We start from the raw sequence: 16,295 nt of genomic DNA, 5'->3' as shown, positions 1-16,295 counted from the left end.
CCAGGCTCTCTGTCCTTAGCATGTTGGGTTTTGTCCTGAGCTTGTCACCTCCTCGGCTCAAGCTGCAGGCAGCATGCTCCCACACCAGCCTCCCAGAAGAGAGAAAGGAAGGCGAAGGGGCAGAAGCTTCCCTCTCCCTGGGCCATGCCTCTGCGTCCCAGAAGGGACGCCCCCCCCCCCCCCCCCGCCGCCACTGCCCAGCAGACAGCCCCTTACTTCCCAGGGATCAGAGCTGGGTTGCTAGCCCACTTCTAGACCAGGCCCTGCGGTAATGGGGTCGTGCTCCGGGCAGGCGGCGGGGAGGGACGGCTGTTGGGTGGGCCAGGAAGTGTCCGCCACCGTGGGTCTTGGTGTGGTTCCGCGCCTGAGTCCCTCTTGTCAGTGTTGGGTGTTGGTCTGTCCCCAGCTCCCGGCGTATGTCCTCTGTCTAAGCAGCCGCTTTTCTCTCCCGCTGCCTCACTCCCTCCTGGACGTTCCCCCACCCTCAGGTCGCTTCTCCCCAATCCCCCAGACCGAGCTTCAAGCCTCTCTTCTCTCCTCTTCTCCCCATCACCCTGCACAGTTCACCAACTCGTTCTCTCAGCCAACGCCATTCCTCTCCCTGGGCGTCCCTGCTCCACCTGCCCAGCCTGGCGCCCCATGCTCTGGGCTTGGCTCAGATGGCACCTCCTCACTGGAACCTTCCCGCTCCCTCTGTGTGTGTTCAGCCCCTTCTCTCGGCTCCCGCCACACCCCAGCCTGACCTCAGTCATATCGCTGGTCACTTTGCACTGCAAATGTTTGTCCAGCTGTTTTCCCTTACCCCTTCAGGACCTCCTCCAGGGCAGGGATTCTGTTCTGCTGCGTCTTAGCCTCTCCAGCACCTGGCCCGGGCCTGGACACCTCAGAGAATGCTGGGGGGAGGGCGAAGAGGTGGGCGGGAGGAAGGCAATGAGAAGGGTGGGAGGAGGGGGCGGGGGGGGGAGGAGAGGCGAGCAGAGGGGTGCGTATCACTTACAGCAGATCCACACTTCATATTCTTTCCTTCGTAAATATCTGTGTGTCTCTAAAAGGTACAGAATAGGAATCGTACTTAAAAACAAACCAGCCTTGAGTACAATACCATTACACACTGAAAAAAATTATACAGATGTGTTCTTTAAAGACTGAAAACAGTAAATACTAGAAGGAAATCGCCACCCAGGTTCACTTTGGTTCCTTTGAGTGATATGAGTGGGTGACTTTAACGCTAGAAGGATGGCGTTCAGTAAATGTGGTCTAGAAAGAAAATGGCCATGCGCGCCCTCGCTGGGGTGGAGGCTCCCTAAAGGGGCCTGGGGAGCCACCCAGAGCTGACACGTCGTGTCGCTGTTTTCCTCATCATGGCCAGCTGATTCCTATTGTACCCCTCTCCCTGGGTGCCTTAGACTTGGTCCTCGTCTACGATGGGACTGGGTGTGCCAGGGCTGGCATTGGCCTTTAAGACAGTTCCTTACTGCCTACAAGCCATGTTTCATTGACTCTAAGACAGCATGAAGCATGAAAAGAAAAAACTGCTAACTGAGCTCTGACAGGTCATTTGTGAGAAGCGTCTAATATCGGAGGGATTGGGGAGTGGAAAAGGAGAGCCTAGGGTCAGTGAAACACGATGCTATTATCAGGGCGGGGAGTGACGGGTGATCGGCCTTGAACTGGAGCACGAGACAGTCTGGAGGCGCAGTCCTTCCACAAACGCTGAGCAAACTTCTACTCTCTGTCCCACTAGAGGGTCGGCCCCAGTGAGGCAGAGACGCAGAGATGTCCCCAGGAGCGGGAGTCCACCCTGGTCAGGTACAGATGTCCTTCAAGAGGGCGGAGCAGAATAAGAGCACACGGGTTTAGAGCCACAGGCCTGGCTGTGCATCCCCACTCCTCCACTTCCAGCCATGGGCATCAGCTGCCACTCCACCTGGTGGGGGCTGTGGGGAGGTGACACGAGAGGGGTACACCGAGCATCCTGCACAGGCTGACAGTCAGTGCATGCCAGTTGGATTGTCACTGGTAGTCATGATGTTGCTGTCAACACCAGCTGAGGAGTGACCCAGTTTGCCCAGTGGAAGGCAGCGCTGAGGGGCTGACACTGGGGTAGGGCCCTGACAGATGCGCAGGGACTCTCGCACTCATTTCCTCTTCCACGTCAGCCCATCCAGTCTCACAGCCCTGCTACTGTCTCAGCGCCTGGGCTTTCTGTCACAGCATTTGCACCCTTAGTAATGTCACAGTCACCTCCCACTGGACTATAAACATCCTAAGGGTAGGACCTGGTCATTTTTGCCTCCCAGTGTCTCCCTGGGGCCTGGACAACAAGTGTTGAGTATGTTTGAGAGGCACACAGCATGGTGGGTAAGAGCCTGGATTTGGGAACCAGGCTTCTTTGGGTTTGAATCTCTGCTCTGCAACTTACAAGCTGTGTGACCCTGGGCAAGTCAGTGACCTCTCTGTGCCCCTCAGTTTTTCACCTCGTCTTAAGGGCTGTGGTGAGGGGTAACTGAGTTGGCGTGAAGTGCCGAGTCCCATGCTGAGTGCCCGGTGAGTGTGGTGGTGGTGGGGTCGTCGTCATCATCCTCCTCTGTGAACTGATGCCTGACTGAATAGAAGAAAGGCATTCCAGGCAGAAGCCCAGAAGCATGAAAGGACAGGGCCTGCAAAGGAGAACACAGCTGACCGTGGCTGAGGTCAGTCCCGCATGTCCCTCTCCGCCCCTGAGAGGTCAGGTTTCTGACCTGCAGGCAGTGGGGAGTCATGGACAATTTTTAGATAGAGAAAAGTACTGGTAGGATTTATGTTTGAGAGAAGAGGGTGGTGGTGCCGGTCCAGGCCTGGAGGAGGTGACGGGGCCTGGACCAGAGCTGTCGCAGTGATGATGAAGTCGGGGGCAACTCTGAGATTCGTCGAGCAGCTGAAATCCACTGGACTTGGCAACTGTCTGAATGTGCAGGGCTATGGGGAGAAGGCCCCGGGCCGCTCCCCTCCCCGCTGAGCTGGGCAGGAGCTGGTCGTCGTGGCTCGCATCATGATGCTGACCACGGTCCCACCGAGCACCCACAGAAGTGGCCTCCTCCAGAGCAGCTGTGGGAGCAGGGCTTCCCCTGTGACCGGGAGGGCAGGCTTCCCAGCTATTGGGGCTGAACAGGCCGGGGCCAGGGGCTGGGGCTGGAGCATCTTTGGTGGCCCCTCTTTCCTGTTCCCGGCCCAAGTCACAGCCATGGTACCCAGCAGTGACTCATCACTGCTCGCTGCCTGACGTGGTACACACATTGTCTGGCCAAAAAATCTCGTCGCCCTGTGAGGCAGGCAGTCTTATCTGGGTTTTACAGATGAGGAAACGGAGACTCTGAGGGCTTGGATCCTTGCCCGTGGTCTCTGAGTTAAGGGGCGGGGGTCAGACTCACCCCACTGCAAAGCTGTGCCACAGCCCAGCCTCACTATGCCACCATATGGGCAGACTCTTGGGAGCTCTCCAGGGAGGTGGGTCTGCACCAGACCAGACATGGAGAGGACAGACCACTGGGCAGACAGACAGGCGCCCAGTGATCCAGATCCACAGGCCTGCCAGCCCTCGACAACAGCCCCAAGCCTGACGTCCTCAGGAGCTGGGGACCCGAGCAGAGCTCTGCCCAGGGGCTTCAAAGGCTACTGCCGGCACCCCCGAGGTCGGGCAGTCAGCTGTCATTCTCTTGGAACTGGTAACGCTTGTCACTGGTTTTTATTCACCCTTCTTAAAATAGCAAGCTGAGTTACTATTGCGGTTAAAAACAAAAACGAAGCCAGTAGCCCCAGATTCCCGTGGGTTTATGTTTCTGCCTTACTGGAGCACGCCCACCCCGTGCGAGTCTCTGTTAAGGAAGTCCCAGTTCTCTGCAGGCCTGCCGTCTGCTCCCAGACTGCGGGGAGCTGGCAGGACGCAGGTGGGCTGCGTCTGTCCGGGTCTGGGCACACCTTTCTTCTGCTGAAATTGGTCAGATGGATCTTGTCTCTCTGCTGCCTCTTCCTCCCTCCCCCTCCCCCTTCCTGTTTAGACTGACTGAAACCCCTCCATTTCCCTCCACCCCCTAAAAAACTCCATCCTCTGAGTGGCTCCGCCCACTGCTGGTGCCCAGGACTAAAGAGCTTGCCGGCTGTGCTCAGATGGCCATCAGACGTGCGCTCCAGGTCCTTCTGCGCTCACTGATTCCCTGCGATGGCATGGCATTCCTCAGACTTACAAATATCCCAGCTGCCACCTTGACAGCCACTTGCCTTTCCAAAATGACCTTAATCCCTTTTCTCCCCTAGAAGAAAAGAGGTGCCCATTGTTATTAGTGGTTGCTGCCGGGTCACAAGGGGATCTGATTGAGGAACTGCTGAGAGGCCTGCAGGTGGAGCCAGGGGTCCGGGAGGAGGGGCAGATGGCCTGAGTGGTCCAGAGAACCTTTCTGGGAAAGCAGAGCTCCCTGAGCCCTGATGAGAGATGGAGGCGGTGGCATCCACGGCCAATCCTGCCTTACCACCATGTGCCCTCTCTGTGCCTCAGTCTCCTCATTACTAGATGAGGACAGTGATGGACACCTGAGGGCCGTGAGGAGTCAATCACACTCTTCATGGAGACAGCTAATGGTGCTTGGTGTTACACAGTGTATAACTTGGGAAGTTAAAGTATTACTCCTGGGGAAGGGCATGCAGGCCAGGCTGAGCGCCAGGGAGCCTTTGCAGGATTTGGGGCACAGGAGGGACATGGTCACATTCAAGTTTCAGGAAGTTCACTCTAGGGCAGCACAGAGAATGGGGCAAGGCAGGAGGAGCTGAGGTGGGGTCGGTGAGAGAGGATGGGAGCCGGGCCGGGGCAGGGATAGAGGACAAGGTGGAAAGGAATAGGGAGGGTGGGGAGAGTCTGGAGCTGGAATTGGCAGGACTTTGGAGCCATTAGATGTAGGCCTGGAGTCAGGGTGACTGATCCTTCTGGGCCTTGTGACTGGGTCACTGAGACGTGGTTTCTGGAGGAGGAACAGGTATTGAATGTTTGAGTAGCCACTGCCCCGGACCCTCCAAAGTGGGGCCTGGCCCCCTCTGCTCAGAGGGGCCCCTGTCCAGCTCTCTTTGGTCCTTCCCATGTGGCTCAGTAAGTGTGTGAGTCCCCAAGGGTGGGGAGTGTGGCACACGGAAGCCACACTCAGGACATAATTGTAGGATGAATGAGTCCACCTTTCAACCTTTTAAAGGGGCCCTTCCATCCCCTCCCCCAGCCATAATCTAGGGAGTAAAGCAACCAGCCCTGCTGCTGGGTCCCTCCCTGGAGGCCTCAGCCGCCTGCATGTGTCCTGGGCCACCCTGGCTTCCATCTGGCCTCAGAACCCAAAGTTGGGTGGAAAGGAAGTCAGGCCAACTACAAAACAAAGATCACAGAAGCCACAATTTTAGGGAGCTGACTGTGCCAGCCCAACCCAGGCATTGTCCTACAGGATGGGCCTGCCTGCCTGGCTAGAAGAGGGCCCTGCCCAGTCACACGGAGACTGCCCCCGCCCCGTCCTGACAGGCATGGGCTCAGAGCATGCCTTGGCCTCTTTGGGTACCATAGGGCAGGGACCGTGGCCATCTGACCCACCGTTGCATCCCCAGTGCCTGGAGCAGGACTGGCACATCAGTAGCTGTGCAACGAGTGAGGGGTCACTCAGCTTCCCAGAGCCTCAGCTCTCCCTAAAAATGTGGAACTAGACGGAGAAGCTGATTGCACAGTACTGTGAACGTACGAAATGCCACTGAATTGTACACTTGAAAAGGTTAATTTTATGTTATGTGACCTTCACCCAATTTTTAAAAAAAGAACCACGCCCACTCTCTGAGCACCTATTTTGGGCCAAGTACCATGTGGAGGCCTCGTGCGTCATTGCCACTCTGCAGGGCAGTTGTACAGGTGGCTCGGGGTCTACCCCGTCTGCAGACAGAAACTGGCTCAGAGGGCAAGTCGAAGGCCAGGCCACCTGTTGGTGACAGAGTCTGGATTTAAACTGCACCGTGTCCTTTCCTTCGTAGGCAGAGCATGTCTCTGGGAGATCTGAGAGGAAACGGGTTGCAGGGGGCGCCTCTGGGAAGCGGGGCTGGGGCGGGGGAGCAGACAGATTCACTCTCCATCGCATACTCCTTTAGAACCTTTTATATTTTGAATCATGTGAATGGTTACCAAGCCAAAGATAATAGAGAGTCAAAAAGGAACATTTTATTTACAAAAATAAAACAAAACACTGTCTTTATCTTGTCATGTCAGAAACAGTCACTGAGGGCAGGGCTGCTGGATTCCTGTCCCATGGATCCATTTGGTACTCTGAGCTGTGGCTTCCTCAGCAAAGAATGTAGGACTCCCTGCCTCACATGACTACTATAAGGGTTAAGGGACAAAGTGGGACACGTTTACACACTGCCTGGCCTTTGTCGGGTGCCCAGAAGGCATCCATTGTCCTCCCTCTTCTCCCTCTCTTCTCGCCCTGCCCCAGCTCACCACACACCCCCACCCCACTATTTGAGTTGTCCCTCTGGGACCCCTACACACCTCTGTGACTTGTGGTTTCTTCTCCTCAGAGAAAGCTACAGATGGCTCCCTGCAGAGCGAGGACTGGGCCCTCAACATGGAGATCTGCGACATCATCAACGAGACCGAGGAAGGGTAAGGGCCCTCAAGGAGAGGTCGGGGCGCAGCGGGGACGGCCAACTACAGTGCAGCGCTGACTCCACACCCTGCCTCCTGCCAGAGAGCCCCCCTGAGTCGCCACTAATGCAGCTGTCAAGGCGGACCCCAGGTGTGCCCCTCAGTGCCAGGAGGGGCCGCAGGGGGCTGCTGGACCCCACTGTAGGCAGGAATACAGCACTTTAAACATTTTGGAACCAAGATCCAGTCCAGCCCTCTCATCAGATGGATGAGAAGCCAAGAGATATAACGTTCAAAGTCACACCAGGGGTGCAGCTGGCCTCTGGGCACTGCCAGCCCACACCGCCTCCCTCGGCAGCAGCCCAGCTGACGGGATCTTCCTAGGACGTCACCTGGGCAGCATCTTCCTAGGACAGGGCCAGCTGGGACTTGGAGAGTCAGGAGGCAGCCCCAGGCACCATTCTGCACCCTGTGAGCTGGGGTGGGAGTTAGGGACTCCCGCTTCTCAATGAGCAAGAACAGACTTTCATTTCCTCAAGATTGGGAACCAGCAGGGGTGCCAGGGGTCACGAGGAGAGCAGTGAAAGTGAAGCAGAACCGAGAGGCTAATCGGAGGCAGCCTGTGCCGAGCATTTCCAGGCCGCAGGTCCCTGTGCCTGCTCAGTGCCAAGGAGCCTGCCGAGGCACATACGTGGTAGGAGGGAGACGTCATGGTCTTGGCTCCTGACCTGCGACTAGCCGTCGCTGACCAGCTCTGTGACATTGGGCAAGCTGCTTTACCTCTCTGGGTCTTTGTCCTCAAAGGCAAAACTTTTCCACCCTCCATCCATAAGCCCAAGTCCCTCGGGAGAGCAGGGAGGGGATGGAGGTCACTCTCCTTCCCAGGAAACCCCAGGGAAGGGTGGGAGGGGTGTGCAGCCACGACCAGCAGGAGGTGCTGTCAGATGAGGCTTGCCTCCGGGAAAATCAGGACCAGCAGTTGGAGCAGGCTCTTGCTGCTCTCTCCGCCTTTCACGGATAATCCAGCTGGCCCGCGAGGCTCCTCTCTCCCCGTAGTGCTCTGTGTGTAGAAGGGCAGGCTGGGAGCAGGCAGCTAGCAGGGAGCACCCAGCTCAAGCCCCAGGGAGGCTCAGTCAAGGCCAGTCAGGACAGCACAGTGGCCGCTGGGCACCTTCCAGCCGGGGAGCTGGGCGGGGATGCTCGCACCTGCGTCTGGACACATAAGAGTCGAGGGTGAGAGTGGTGGGCAGATGGCAGGGCCACCAAGAGAAAGAACAAGAGGCAGAAAACCTCATGGAGCCCCTGAAGAGGCCTGGGGGCTTCATGAACGTCGGGGCTGGAAGTCACTGCTCTGTCCTTAGAGAAGCAGGTCCCCGTCTCCGTCGTAAACGTCGGAAGAACTGGGGCTCGGCTCACTCGGGTGCATGCTGTTGATGTGGGCACCTCCTGTGCCCAGGCACTGACGAAGCACCGGGGACCCAGAGTGACAAGGCAGACGTGCACCTTGGCCCCCCGAGCTTGTCGTCTAGACTTGAGTCTCTTGTCCACCCCTCTTTGTACTGTGGCCTAGCAGAGGCCACTTGTCACCCACTTTGTGCTCTAGCAGAGTACTAGACACACAGTAGGCCCACTGTAGTGGCACACAGGCCAGAACTGTGAGTCCCAAAGCTGCGCCCGTTCCCTGGGCCCCTCTGTAAGGAGTGGAGACGAGTCCCTTTGGAGAGCTGAAGGGGCTGCAGGTGAGCAGCCAAGCCAGGAACAAACCAGCTTCCCCTGAGGAGCTCCTAGCCCAAGGCTGAGGAGCTGCCCAGGGCGTTGACTTGAAAACTGCCCTCATTCTTCTGGGACAGGGTCCCGCCCTCTCAGGGGCCATAGTCTCTCCATCGCAGCCCTGACGGGCCTCCAGGCTCCGCCCCTCCCAGGGTCCATTGCAGGAAGCCTTGCCTGCCACCTTCATTCATGTTGGGGGACCTGTGTTGGGGTTCCCACCTCTCCTAACTTGCCCCTGATGGGGTCAGCACTGACAGGCAGGCAGACAGCAGGGCAGGCCCCAACAGCCAGTCGCTGGCCTAGGAAATGTTACTCATGCTCCTGCGGCATGCTGGGCTCTGGGAGGCAGAGTGTCGAGTAGGACGCTCTCCCTGTCCTCTAGGAGGTGTCGTCTTTGGTGGTAGGCCCTGGGCCAGTGGTAGGGCATGCCAGGGAGATGGAGGATGGGAGACACCATGGGCGAGGCGGGTTTTAGCTGGGCCTTCACCAAGTAGATGTGAAAGACAAGGGTCCACAAACACAGGCGAGAGAGGTCAGGCAACACTGTTCACACCTGCACGGGGCTGAGGGCAGGATGCAGGGGTGAGGTGCGGAAGGTGGCGGCGGTTACAGGTGGGACAGGGAGAGCAGGCTGCCCCCCACGCCTCCCAGGCTGCCCCCCCAAGGCCTTCCGGGCTCCCCCTGCACTTCGGTGCATCCACCCCCATTGCGGTGACCGCTGGGCCTCCTCAGCCCCTCCCTCCACCTTCCCCACCCTCTGGCCTCCTTTCAGTTCCTCCCCACCCCAGGGCCTGGTCCAGGTCCTGCCTCTATGGGAACTGCTCCTTCCCTGCCCCGCACCCCTGCACGCAGCAGGCTCCATCTCTCCTTTGCATCTCTTTCCTCTTCAGCTGCGATGCCACCTCCTCAGAGAAGACTTTACTGACCCCTCCCCCACCCACACCCGCTCACTGTTACCGCAGGACCTGCTTACTTCCCTCACTTAGGTGGGTCTCCCTGGAACGTGTGACCCCTGAAAGCAGGGCTGCGTGGTCTTGTTCCCCGGTGTATGCACAGCACGCAGCATGGTGCTGGCATATGGGGAGTGGAAGCCTGGATGGATGGAGGAACTGGCCGGGGTGGGGCGTTAGGACTCTGCCTCCAGGTTATTGGTCCTTAAACTAGAGTAGGCGTAAGAAGCTCCTGGGGACATGATAAACCCACAGATTCCCCCATAGTCTGGGTTAGGGGTCTGGGGGGCTGGGATTCTGCGTTTTTGGCAGACACTCAGACCTCCCTGCACAGAGTTCCTGGTGCAGGAGGTGCAGGGAGCACATGGTGAGGATCCCTGCTAAGCAGCCACGAGTTACTGAGAGGACTGTGGAGGGGCAGGAAGATCAGCTGTGACTGGAACCGGGATGCACAGAAAACAGAGACGGGACACGGGGCCTGGGCAGTAGCAGCCATTCTCGCTCTCCGGTGCCTCCTGGCCGCAGGCAGCCATCCTCCTGTTGGATAAGGAGAGTCCGTGCCTCATCCCGTCCTTCCTTTGTCCTTCTGCCCAGTCCCAGAGATGCCTTCCGAGCAGTGAAGAAGAGGATCGTGGGCAATAAGAACTTCCACGAGGTGATGCTGGCTCTCACGGTGAGTGCCCCTGTCCGTCTGTCCATGGCAGGGCCATGTCCACTGGGGGTGGCCTCCCCCAGGCCCAGCAGGACTCCAAGCTACCCTCAAGCTCCTCTTCTAAGGGCTAGGAAGGAAAGGTCCATGGGCAGTGCTGCCCTGTCTACACCACCAGCAGACACAGAGTGGCAAGAGAGGACATTTTGGAAAAGTTCTCTCCAACCTAGTGACATGGGGAACAGACACCCTGAGGCCACATCCCTCCAGAACCAGACCTGGAGAGCCTGGTCCAAGGGACCTGTAGGGTGACATAGAAGTTCAGTGAACCAGGCCTCTGTGGGGTGGGGAGCCTGGAGGCCGAGATGGGTACTGATCAGCACTTGGGCACCCCGAAAAAGGAACATAAAACACATGCTGGTGGCCGAGGGCAGTCCTTGCCCAAACAGGCTGGGCCAGCCACAGGTGGGCATCCTGGCAGTCGGGGTGGGTGGGCTGGGGAGCAGGGCCGAGAACCCTCAGTCCCAGCCTCCCCAAAGCAGCACTTGTGTCCAGGGGAGTCCACTAAAGTGCCCAGCAAGGGCATCTCCTGCAGGGCAGCGGGAACGAGGGGTGGGCGTAGAAGGTTAAGTGGGGCCTTCCCTGGGCTGCAGGGCCACCGTTTGACTGGAGAGCCATCTCCCCTCTAGACGGTGTTCAGCTCAGAACCAGCATCAGGAGAGGATTCTGTGGGCACTGAGGCCTCTCGGCAAGGAGGCTCTGGCCCGCATCCCTCCCTCTGCCCACCCCAGCCCCATCCCCCAGGAAACCAGCCCCCGAAGCCCGGCATTGTCCCCGCTTCTCCCTGTTCCAGGGTCTCACTGCAGGAAGCCCCAGCCTCTGCTCAGCCCGGCTCTGGGATATAAGCAGAGTGCAAGGGTGGGCTCCTGGGTGCTCTGCCTCCTGTGACAGTGCTCACAGGCACCTCATGGCCTCCAGGTGTTAGAAACCTGCGTCAAGAACTGCGGGCACCGCTTCCATGTGCTGGTGGCCAGCCAGGACTTCGTGGAGGGCGTGCTGGTGAGAACCATCCTGCCCAAGAACAACCCGCCCACCATCGTGCACGACAAGGTGCTCAACCTCATCCAGGTGAGCACGGGGGTGGGGCAGGTGGACCAGGGTGAGTCAGTGCCAGCTCCCTTCTCGATGGAAAGTGCCAGGGCTGGGGAGAAAGGTCCCCCAGTGCTGCTCTCTTTCTGTTGGCTTCAGTCTGTTTCTCATTGGGGCCGTCTTGCTTGTCTGCTAACTGGATGTTCTGAGTGTGGGAGGCCTGTCGACTGGGCCTTCCTGTGGAGGGGCTGTCTGGGTGATGCAGTCAAAGGACCAGCAAGTCAGGGAAGGAATTTCTGCTCTCTGGGGGTGGGTAGACGGGTTCATGGGGAGACGGTGAGCTGTGGTTACCAGCTACGTCCCCTTGTCCCCTCTCAGTCCTGGGCTGACGCGTTCCGCAGCTCACCCGATTTGACAGGTGTGGTCGCTGTCTACGAGGACCTGCGGAGGAAGGGCCTGGAGTTCCCGATGACTGACCTGGACATGCTGTCACCCATCCACACGCCCCAGAGGGTGAGGAGACCCACAGATGGGAGCAGTGGGAAGGGAGGCAGGAACAGTCATCAGAGGCTGTTTCTGCAGCCACTTCCTATCAGCCCCTGACTCCCCGGGGGCTCACCGGCCTCCTGATCCTGTTTGTTGCCCTCTAGACTGTTTTCAATTCGGAGACACCATCAGGACAGAATTCTGCGGGCACTGACGCCAGTCAGCGAGGGGACTCTGGCCAGCACACTGCCCTTCTGTCCACCCCAGCCGTGCTCCCCAGTGACGCACCCATAACGCCAACCCCTGAGCAGGTAAACAGATGAGCCTGGGTCACAGCCACGTGGGGCAGGATGGTGCACATGTCAGGGAGCGGCCCCTGTCACCACAGAAATTACCATCGAGGAGTCCCTGCTCAGTCATCCCAGCAGCCCCACAGGGTGTGCCTCAGTCTTCCTGTTTGGGAGATGAGGCTCAGAGAGAGAAATTCACTTGCCCAGAGCCACACAGCTCATCAGAGACAGTGCCAGAATTCAAGTTCACATTTATCTGACTTCAAGCTGGTGCTGTCTTGTTCTCTAAACCGTGTTCTCTGTGGAGGCCTTGGGCAAGCGCCAGGGAGAGGAAACACTCAGCAGGCGGCCCTTCAGCCACCACAGCTCCACTTTCCTTGTGTGGTTTGCTCGTGTGCTCACATAAGGTTCCATCTGAACAGAGGTTCTGGCTAAAAACAGTTTTAAAACATTTACACAAAAATGTTTTTAAAACCCTTGTGTTGCACCGTGATGCTTGCCACAAAGCCCCAAGAAGAAGATTTGAGGCGAAGTGTAAGGTTCGGGGCCTGCGGCAGGTTTTCCCAGGGCCCCATGAGTGGCTTTGAAGGATCACCCTGCTCTAACCAGGCGGCACACCAACTTAGCCTCTGACCCTCAGTTTCTTCCTCCCAAAGTTGGAGGTAACCTGCCCGTTGGCCGAAAGCAGTTGTGGCGTGCCAAAGCCACTCTCCCCGCAAGGGACGTCCACAGCCGTGACTGGCATCGGCTGGGTGCTCAGTCATTTTAGGCTCGGCTATTGGGGTATGGGTCAAGGCCTGCACACTGTAGGGGCACCCACTTTTGAGGGTTTTACAAACTTCAGACCCACCACATCAGCTAAGTGTGAAAGTGCTCGTGAGAAAGACACAGATAAATGATGGAAATAGAAGTGAAACTTGACTTTCCAGGGTGCACCCACTGATCTCTTGTACAATATTGTTTGGATTTATAAACAGATAAACTTTACCAGCATCCTTTCACACCCTAACCTATTAAGAGAAACTTCTGTACTTTGTTATCTTACAGCAAGTTATGAAATCACCCCCCAGAGTTAAAATATTACTAGAAAAGTTTTCGTAACTGGGCAAATAATTAAAGGTGCATAAAAAATTATAAAATCTCCCTGTGATCCACAATTTGTCTAACCTGGTAAATGATTTTAACCAGTTTGCCTGAAGCCTAGCATCTGTGTGCGTGGAGATTCTGATTACGTCTACTACAAGTAGATTCTTGCTAAATGAAACTGAGTGGTGCATGTTTAATTACAGAGTCCCCTTTTCTCTCCTGGGACATGTTAAGACTTCGGCACGTGGTCATGTAACTCCTAGACTCCGCTGTAATTAGGTCCCATCTGGCCTGACACGCGGGGTTTGTGACCAGTAGTTTTTCCACTCGCTTATACCAAGAGTGTTCATTAAATAGGCTACGGGTACCAACGTTTTCTGGGCTTGGAAGGTGTCAGTGAACCAGAGTAGATGGACTGCCCCTGTCTGCACTCCCACTTCTTCATCTGTAAAGGCTGGGGTGGTGGCACCTGCCTCGGCAGACTGTGGTAAAGGCTAACTAGCAGTGTACAGTAAGTGCTTAGCGCTTAGTAGGTGCTAGACAAATGGTAGCTGCTGTCACAGGCATCATGAATTTATGTGGTGACACTTATATTCTGAAATCATCTAGGTCACACGATTTAGAACGTGCCAACATTTCTCAAGATGTAGCCTGCTAAATACTAGACCCATGAGATGTTCCGTGATCAGAGGGTTCTTCAGCAGGTCACTTTGGGGAACTTCCATACTGGTCCCTTCCTGGACATCCACAGTATGCAGTGCTCATGAGGGGACTAGACTGCAGAGCCCACAGCCTGAGACCCTGGCCTTTCACCACCTCATCTGCTGAAGAGACCTTGAAGCTTGATTGATGATGATTCCCCAAGCCAAGACCTTGGAACCCTTTGATCATTGAAAACCTGCTAAGATCCCTTTAACAAGTGCTGAGTCTGAGTTTCGTACTCAAGGTGGGGGGTGGTACTGGGACTCATCCTTGGAAGAGCAGACCAGGAGCAAGACAAAATCCCGTCATCCTAGGAGGAGAGAGGGGTAATCCCGTCATCCCAGGAGGGGAGAGGGGTAATCCCATCACCCTAGGAGGGGAGAGAGGGAGAAATCCCTTGTCCTAGGAGGAGAGAGCGAGAAACCCCATCATCCTAGGAGGGAAGCGGGCCTTCAGCTTCCCTTATCTTCCCTTGGGGGGAGCCGCCCTCCAGGGCCTCGTTAGCTGCTGCGTTGAACCCAGGGGATGCTGCAGCCCTCCTGCCAGACTCTGGTGTCTTCACCCTCAGCTCCTTTCCTTTCAGCCTCTCCCTGCACCAGGCTCCCCAGTTTGGAGATGGTAACGGTTGGTAGCACCTCTGTGTGGGGGGCCTATGTGGGGTGGGGGCAAGCCCACTTTGGGCCTCTTAGTGCAGGGCTGTGGCCCGGGATTCTAGAGAGGGTGCTGGCAAGTTGACTTCTCTGAGTGCCACACCCAGGGCTGGTGATGCCAGGCTGCATCCCTGTGTGTGGCAATGGCTCGGGACTCTTGGCCTCTGTCACAGGGTCCACGTGTGTTTCAGATTGGGAAGCTGCGCAGCGAGCTGGAGATGGTGAGCGGGAATGTGAGGGTGATGTCAGAGATGCTGACGGAGCTGGTGCCCACCGAGGCAGAGCCCGCAGACCTGGAGCTGCTACAGGTGAGCAAGCATACCCCCAGGTTCAGCCTCCCCCCGCCCCAGGTGACTTCTTGCTCGTTTGCCCGCACACATTTCTTCCCAACCCCCACTGCAGCTCTCATGGCTTCCTCTGAACTCCTTGGTCACAGTGGGGGGTGTTAAAGCCGGGGACTTTGGGCTCCATCAGGTTGGAATTCGGGGCTCTCTCACTTTCTGGTTTGAACAAAATAGCCCCTCTTACCTCAGCTTCCTCATCTGTACGATTGCCCTAATAATAGCCTTTGTGGTACAAGTTTGACATGAGAATTAAGTAAGGTTTTGCATGTTCCTCTTTCAGAATAGCTTCCAATAAAAGGTATTGAGAAAAAGCTGGAAGGCGAGGTTTCCACCTTCAGAATATGAAGCTTAGCAGGCAGGCGTGAGAGAGCAGAGCCAGCTTTGAGATGAAGGAGCACTGGTCTTGGGGAGCTGAGGCAGGTGGGGTTTTGCTCCTGAGTGTCCCACAATAGTCCCATGGTTCCCAGCGGGGAACCACTGGAGCAGAAGGGACTATATTTGGAGAAAGGCATCCTCCCAGTGGAGGCCAGTTCATAGAGATGTCAGAGACCCCAAGGCCCAAGAGTCACCTGAACCCACGAGGGACAGAGTGTTGGTGTGATTGTCTCATGTCTTATCTGTCCCCTGCTGGGCCTCAGGCTCCTTGCAGGCAGGGCTGTCTCGTGCTGTGCCTAACTACGCTGACACGGGGTACTTGCTCAGGGGTCCTTACCGCCTGGGGGGAGTAAAGTCGGAGTCTCAGGGTGGAACGAACACATGAATGCAAAGAGTAAGTGAGGCCTTCTGAGAGCAGCTCGGGCGGGTTGGGAAGCAGCGGGATTGCTGCAGCGCATTTCCTGTGTCCAAGCCCAGGCCAGGCAGGTGTGAGCGATTTCGGGGACTGAGAAGCTGGAGCTGGCGGCCAGGGTTGACAGGATAGCCATTTGTGTGCATCAAGCACTTCCCACATGCCAGCTGCTGGTGTGGACACCTGACAGACATCCATTCACTTAATCCTCACCACCCCCATGAGGTTAGGACTCTTACCATTTCCAGGTCAGCAAACTGAGGCAAGGAGAGGTCATGTGGTGTGCCCAGGGTCATGAGGCTGGTAAGCAGCAGAGGTAGGATCTGAACACAGGGCCCTGCTCCACCCGCTGCTCTTCTGCTCTTGAGAGGGGCGGGCAAGGAAGTGGGAACAAACCACAAGTGTGCTTGGTCATGGAGGAAGAGAGGGGAGGCCCGCAGGGTGTTGAAGGTCGCTCAGGCCTGCCTTGCCCCACGCTCAAGGTGGGTGAGGAAATTCCAGAAGAATGCCTGGCCTAGGAGGGGGTGGGTAACAGGGTCCAAAATGGAACCAAAGTCAATTTTGGGGCAGTACCTCATCTTAATGCCTCCAGCGGAAAAGTGCTGGCATGTGGCCACAGTCAGCAATGCCTGCCGTCCGTCTGGACCTCAAGACCAGGACCCAGCCACCCGTCCACCTGGTGGCAGGAGCCCGAAGGAAGAAACACTCAGTCTTACAAATGAAAAACCTGTAATGCTATGGCTCTTGGTTTTTTTTCCGCAACATGTTTAAATATATAACCCTTACTGACTAAAAGTCTGTCAGTGACATGGCAAGTATATGTAATTTGGGTTCCTGGGACCGAAAAAGAGCATT

General features: G+C 56.8%; 1 protein-coding gene across 6 annotated transcripts in view; it reads left to right on the top strand.

The window, feature by feature from the left end:
- TOM1 (target of myb1 membrane trafficking protein) overlaps positions 1–16,295 on the top strand; it is a 40,172-nt gene that overhangs the window by 9,221 nt on the left and 14,656 nt on the right. For 2 of the 6 annotated variants that reach the window (XM_044780743.2, XM_044780756.2), the window contains exons 2-8: positions 6,571–6,655; positions 9,298–9,393; positions 9,952–10,030; positions 10,985–11,134; positions 11,474–11,608; positions 11,746–11,892; positions 14,501–14,617. In XM_044780743.2, coding sequence (XP_044636678.1) covers positions 6,571–6,655; positions 9,298–9,393; positions 9,952–10,030; positions 10,985–11,134; positions 11,474–11,608; positions 11,746–11,892; positions 14,501–14,617 — 809 coding nt within the window. Of the gene's footprint in view, positions 1–6,570; positions 6,789–9,297; positions 9,394–9,951; positions 10,031–10,984; positions 11,135–11,473; positions 11,609–11,745; positions 11,893–14,500; positions 14,618–16,295 lie in introns of all 6 variants that reach the window. The other 4 variants (XM_014832616.3, XM_014832614.3, XM_070506992.1 and 1 more) reach the window with 2 other exon arrangements.

The sequence above is a fragment of the Equus asinus genome, chromosome 4, assembly GCF_041296235.1.
Source record: "Equus asinus isolate D_3611 breed Donkey chromosome 4, EquAss-T2T_v2, whole genome shotgun sequence".
NCBI classification, from domain to species: Eukaryota; Metazoa; Chordata; class Mammalia; order Perissodactyla; family Equidae; genus Equus; species Equus asinus.
The sequence above is the reverse complement of the archived record's forward strand: the minus strand, read 5'-3'. Positions and strand labels throughout refer to the sequence as shown.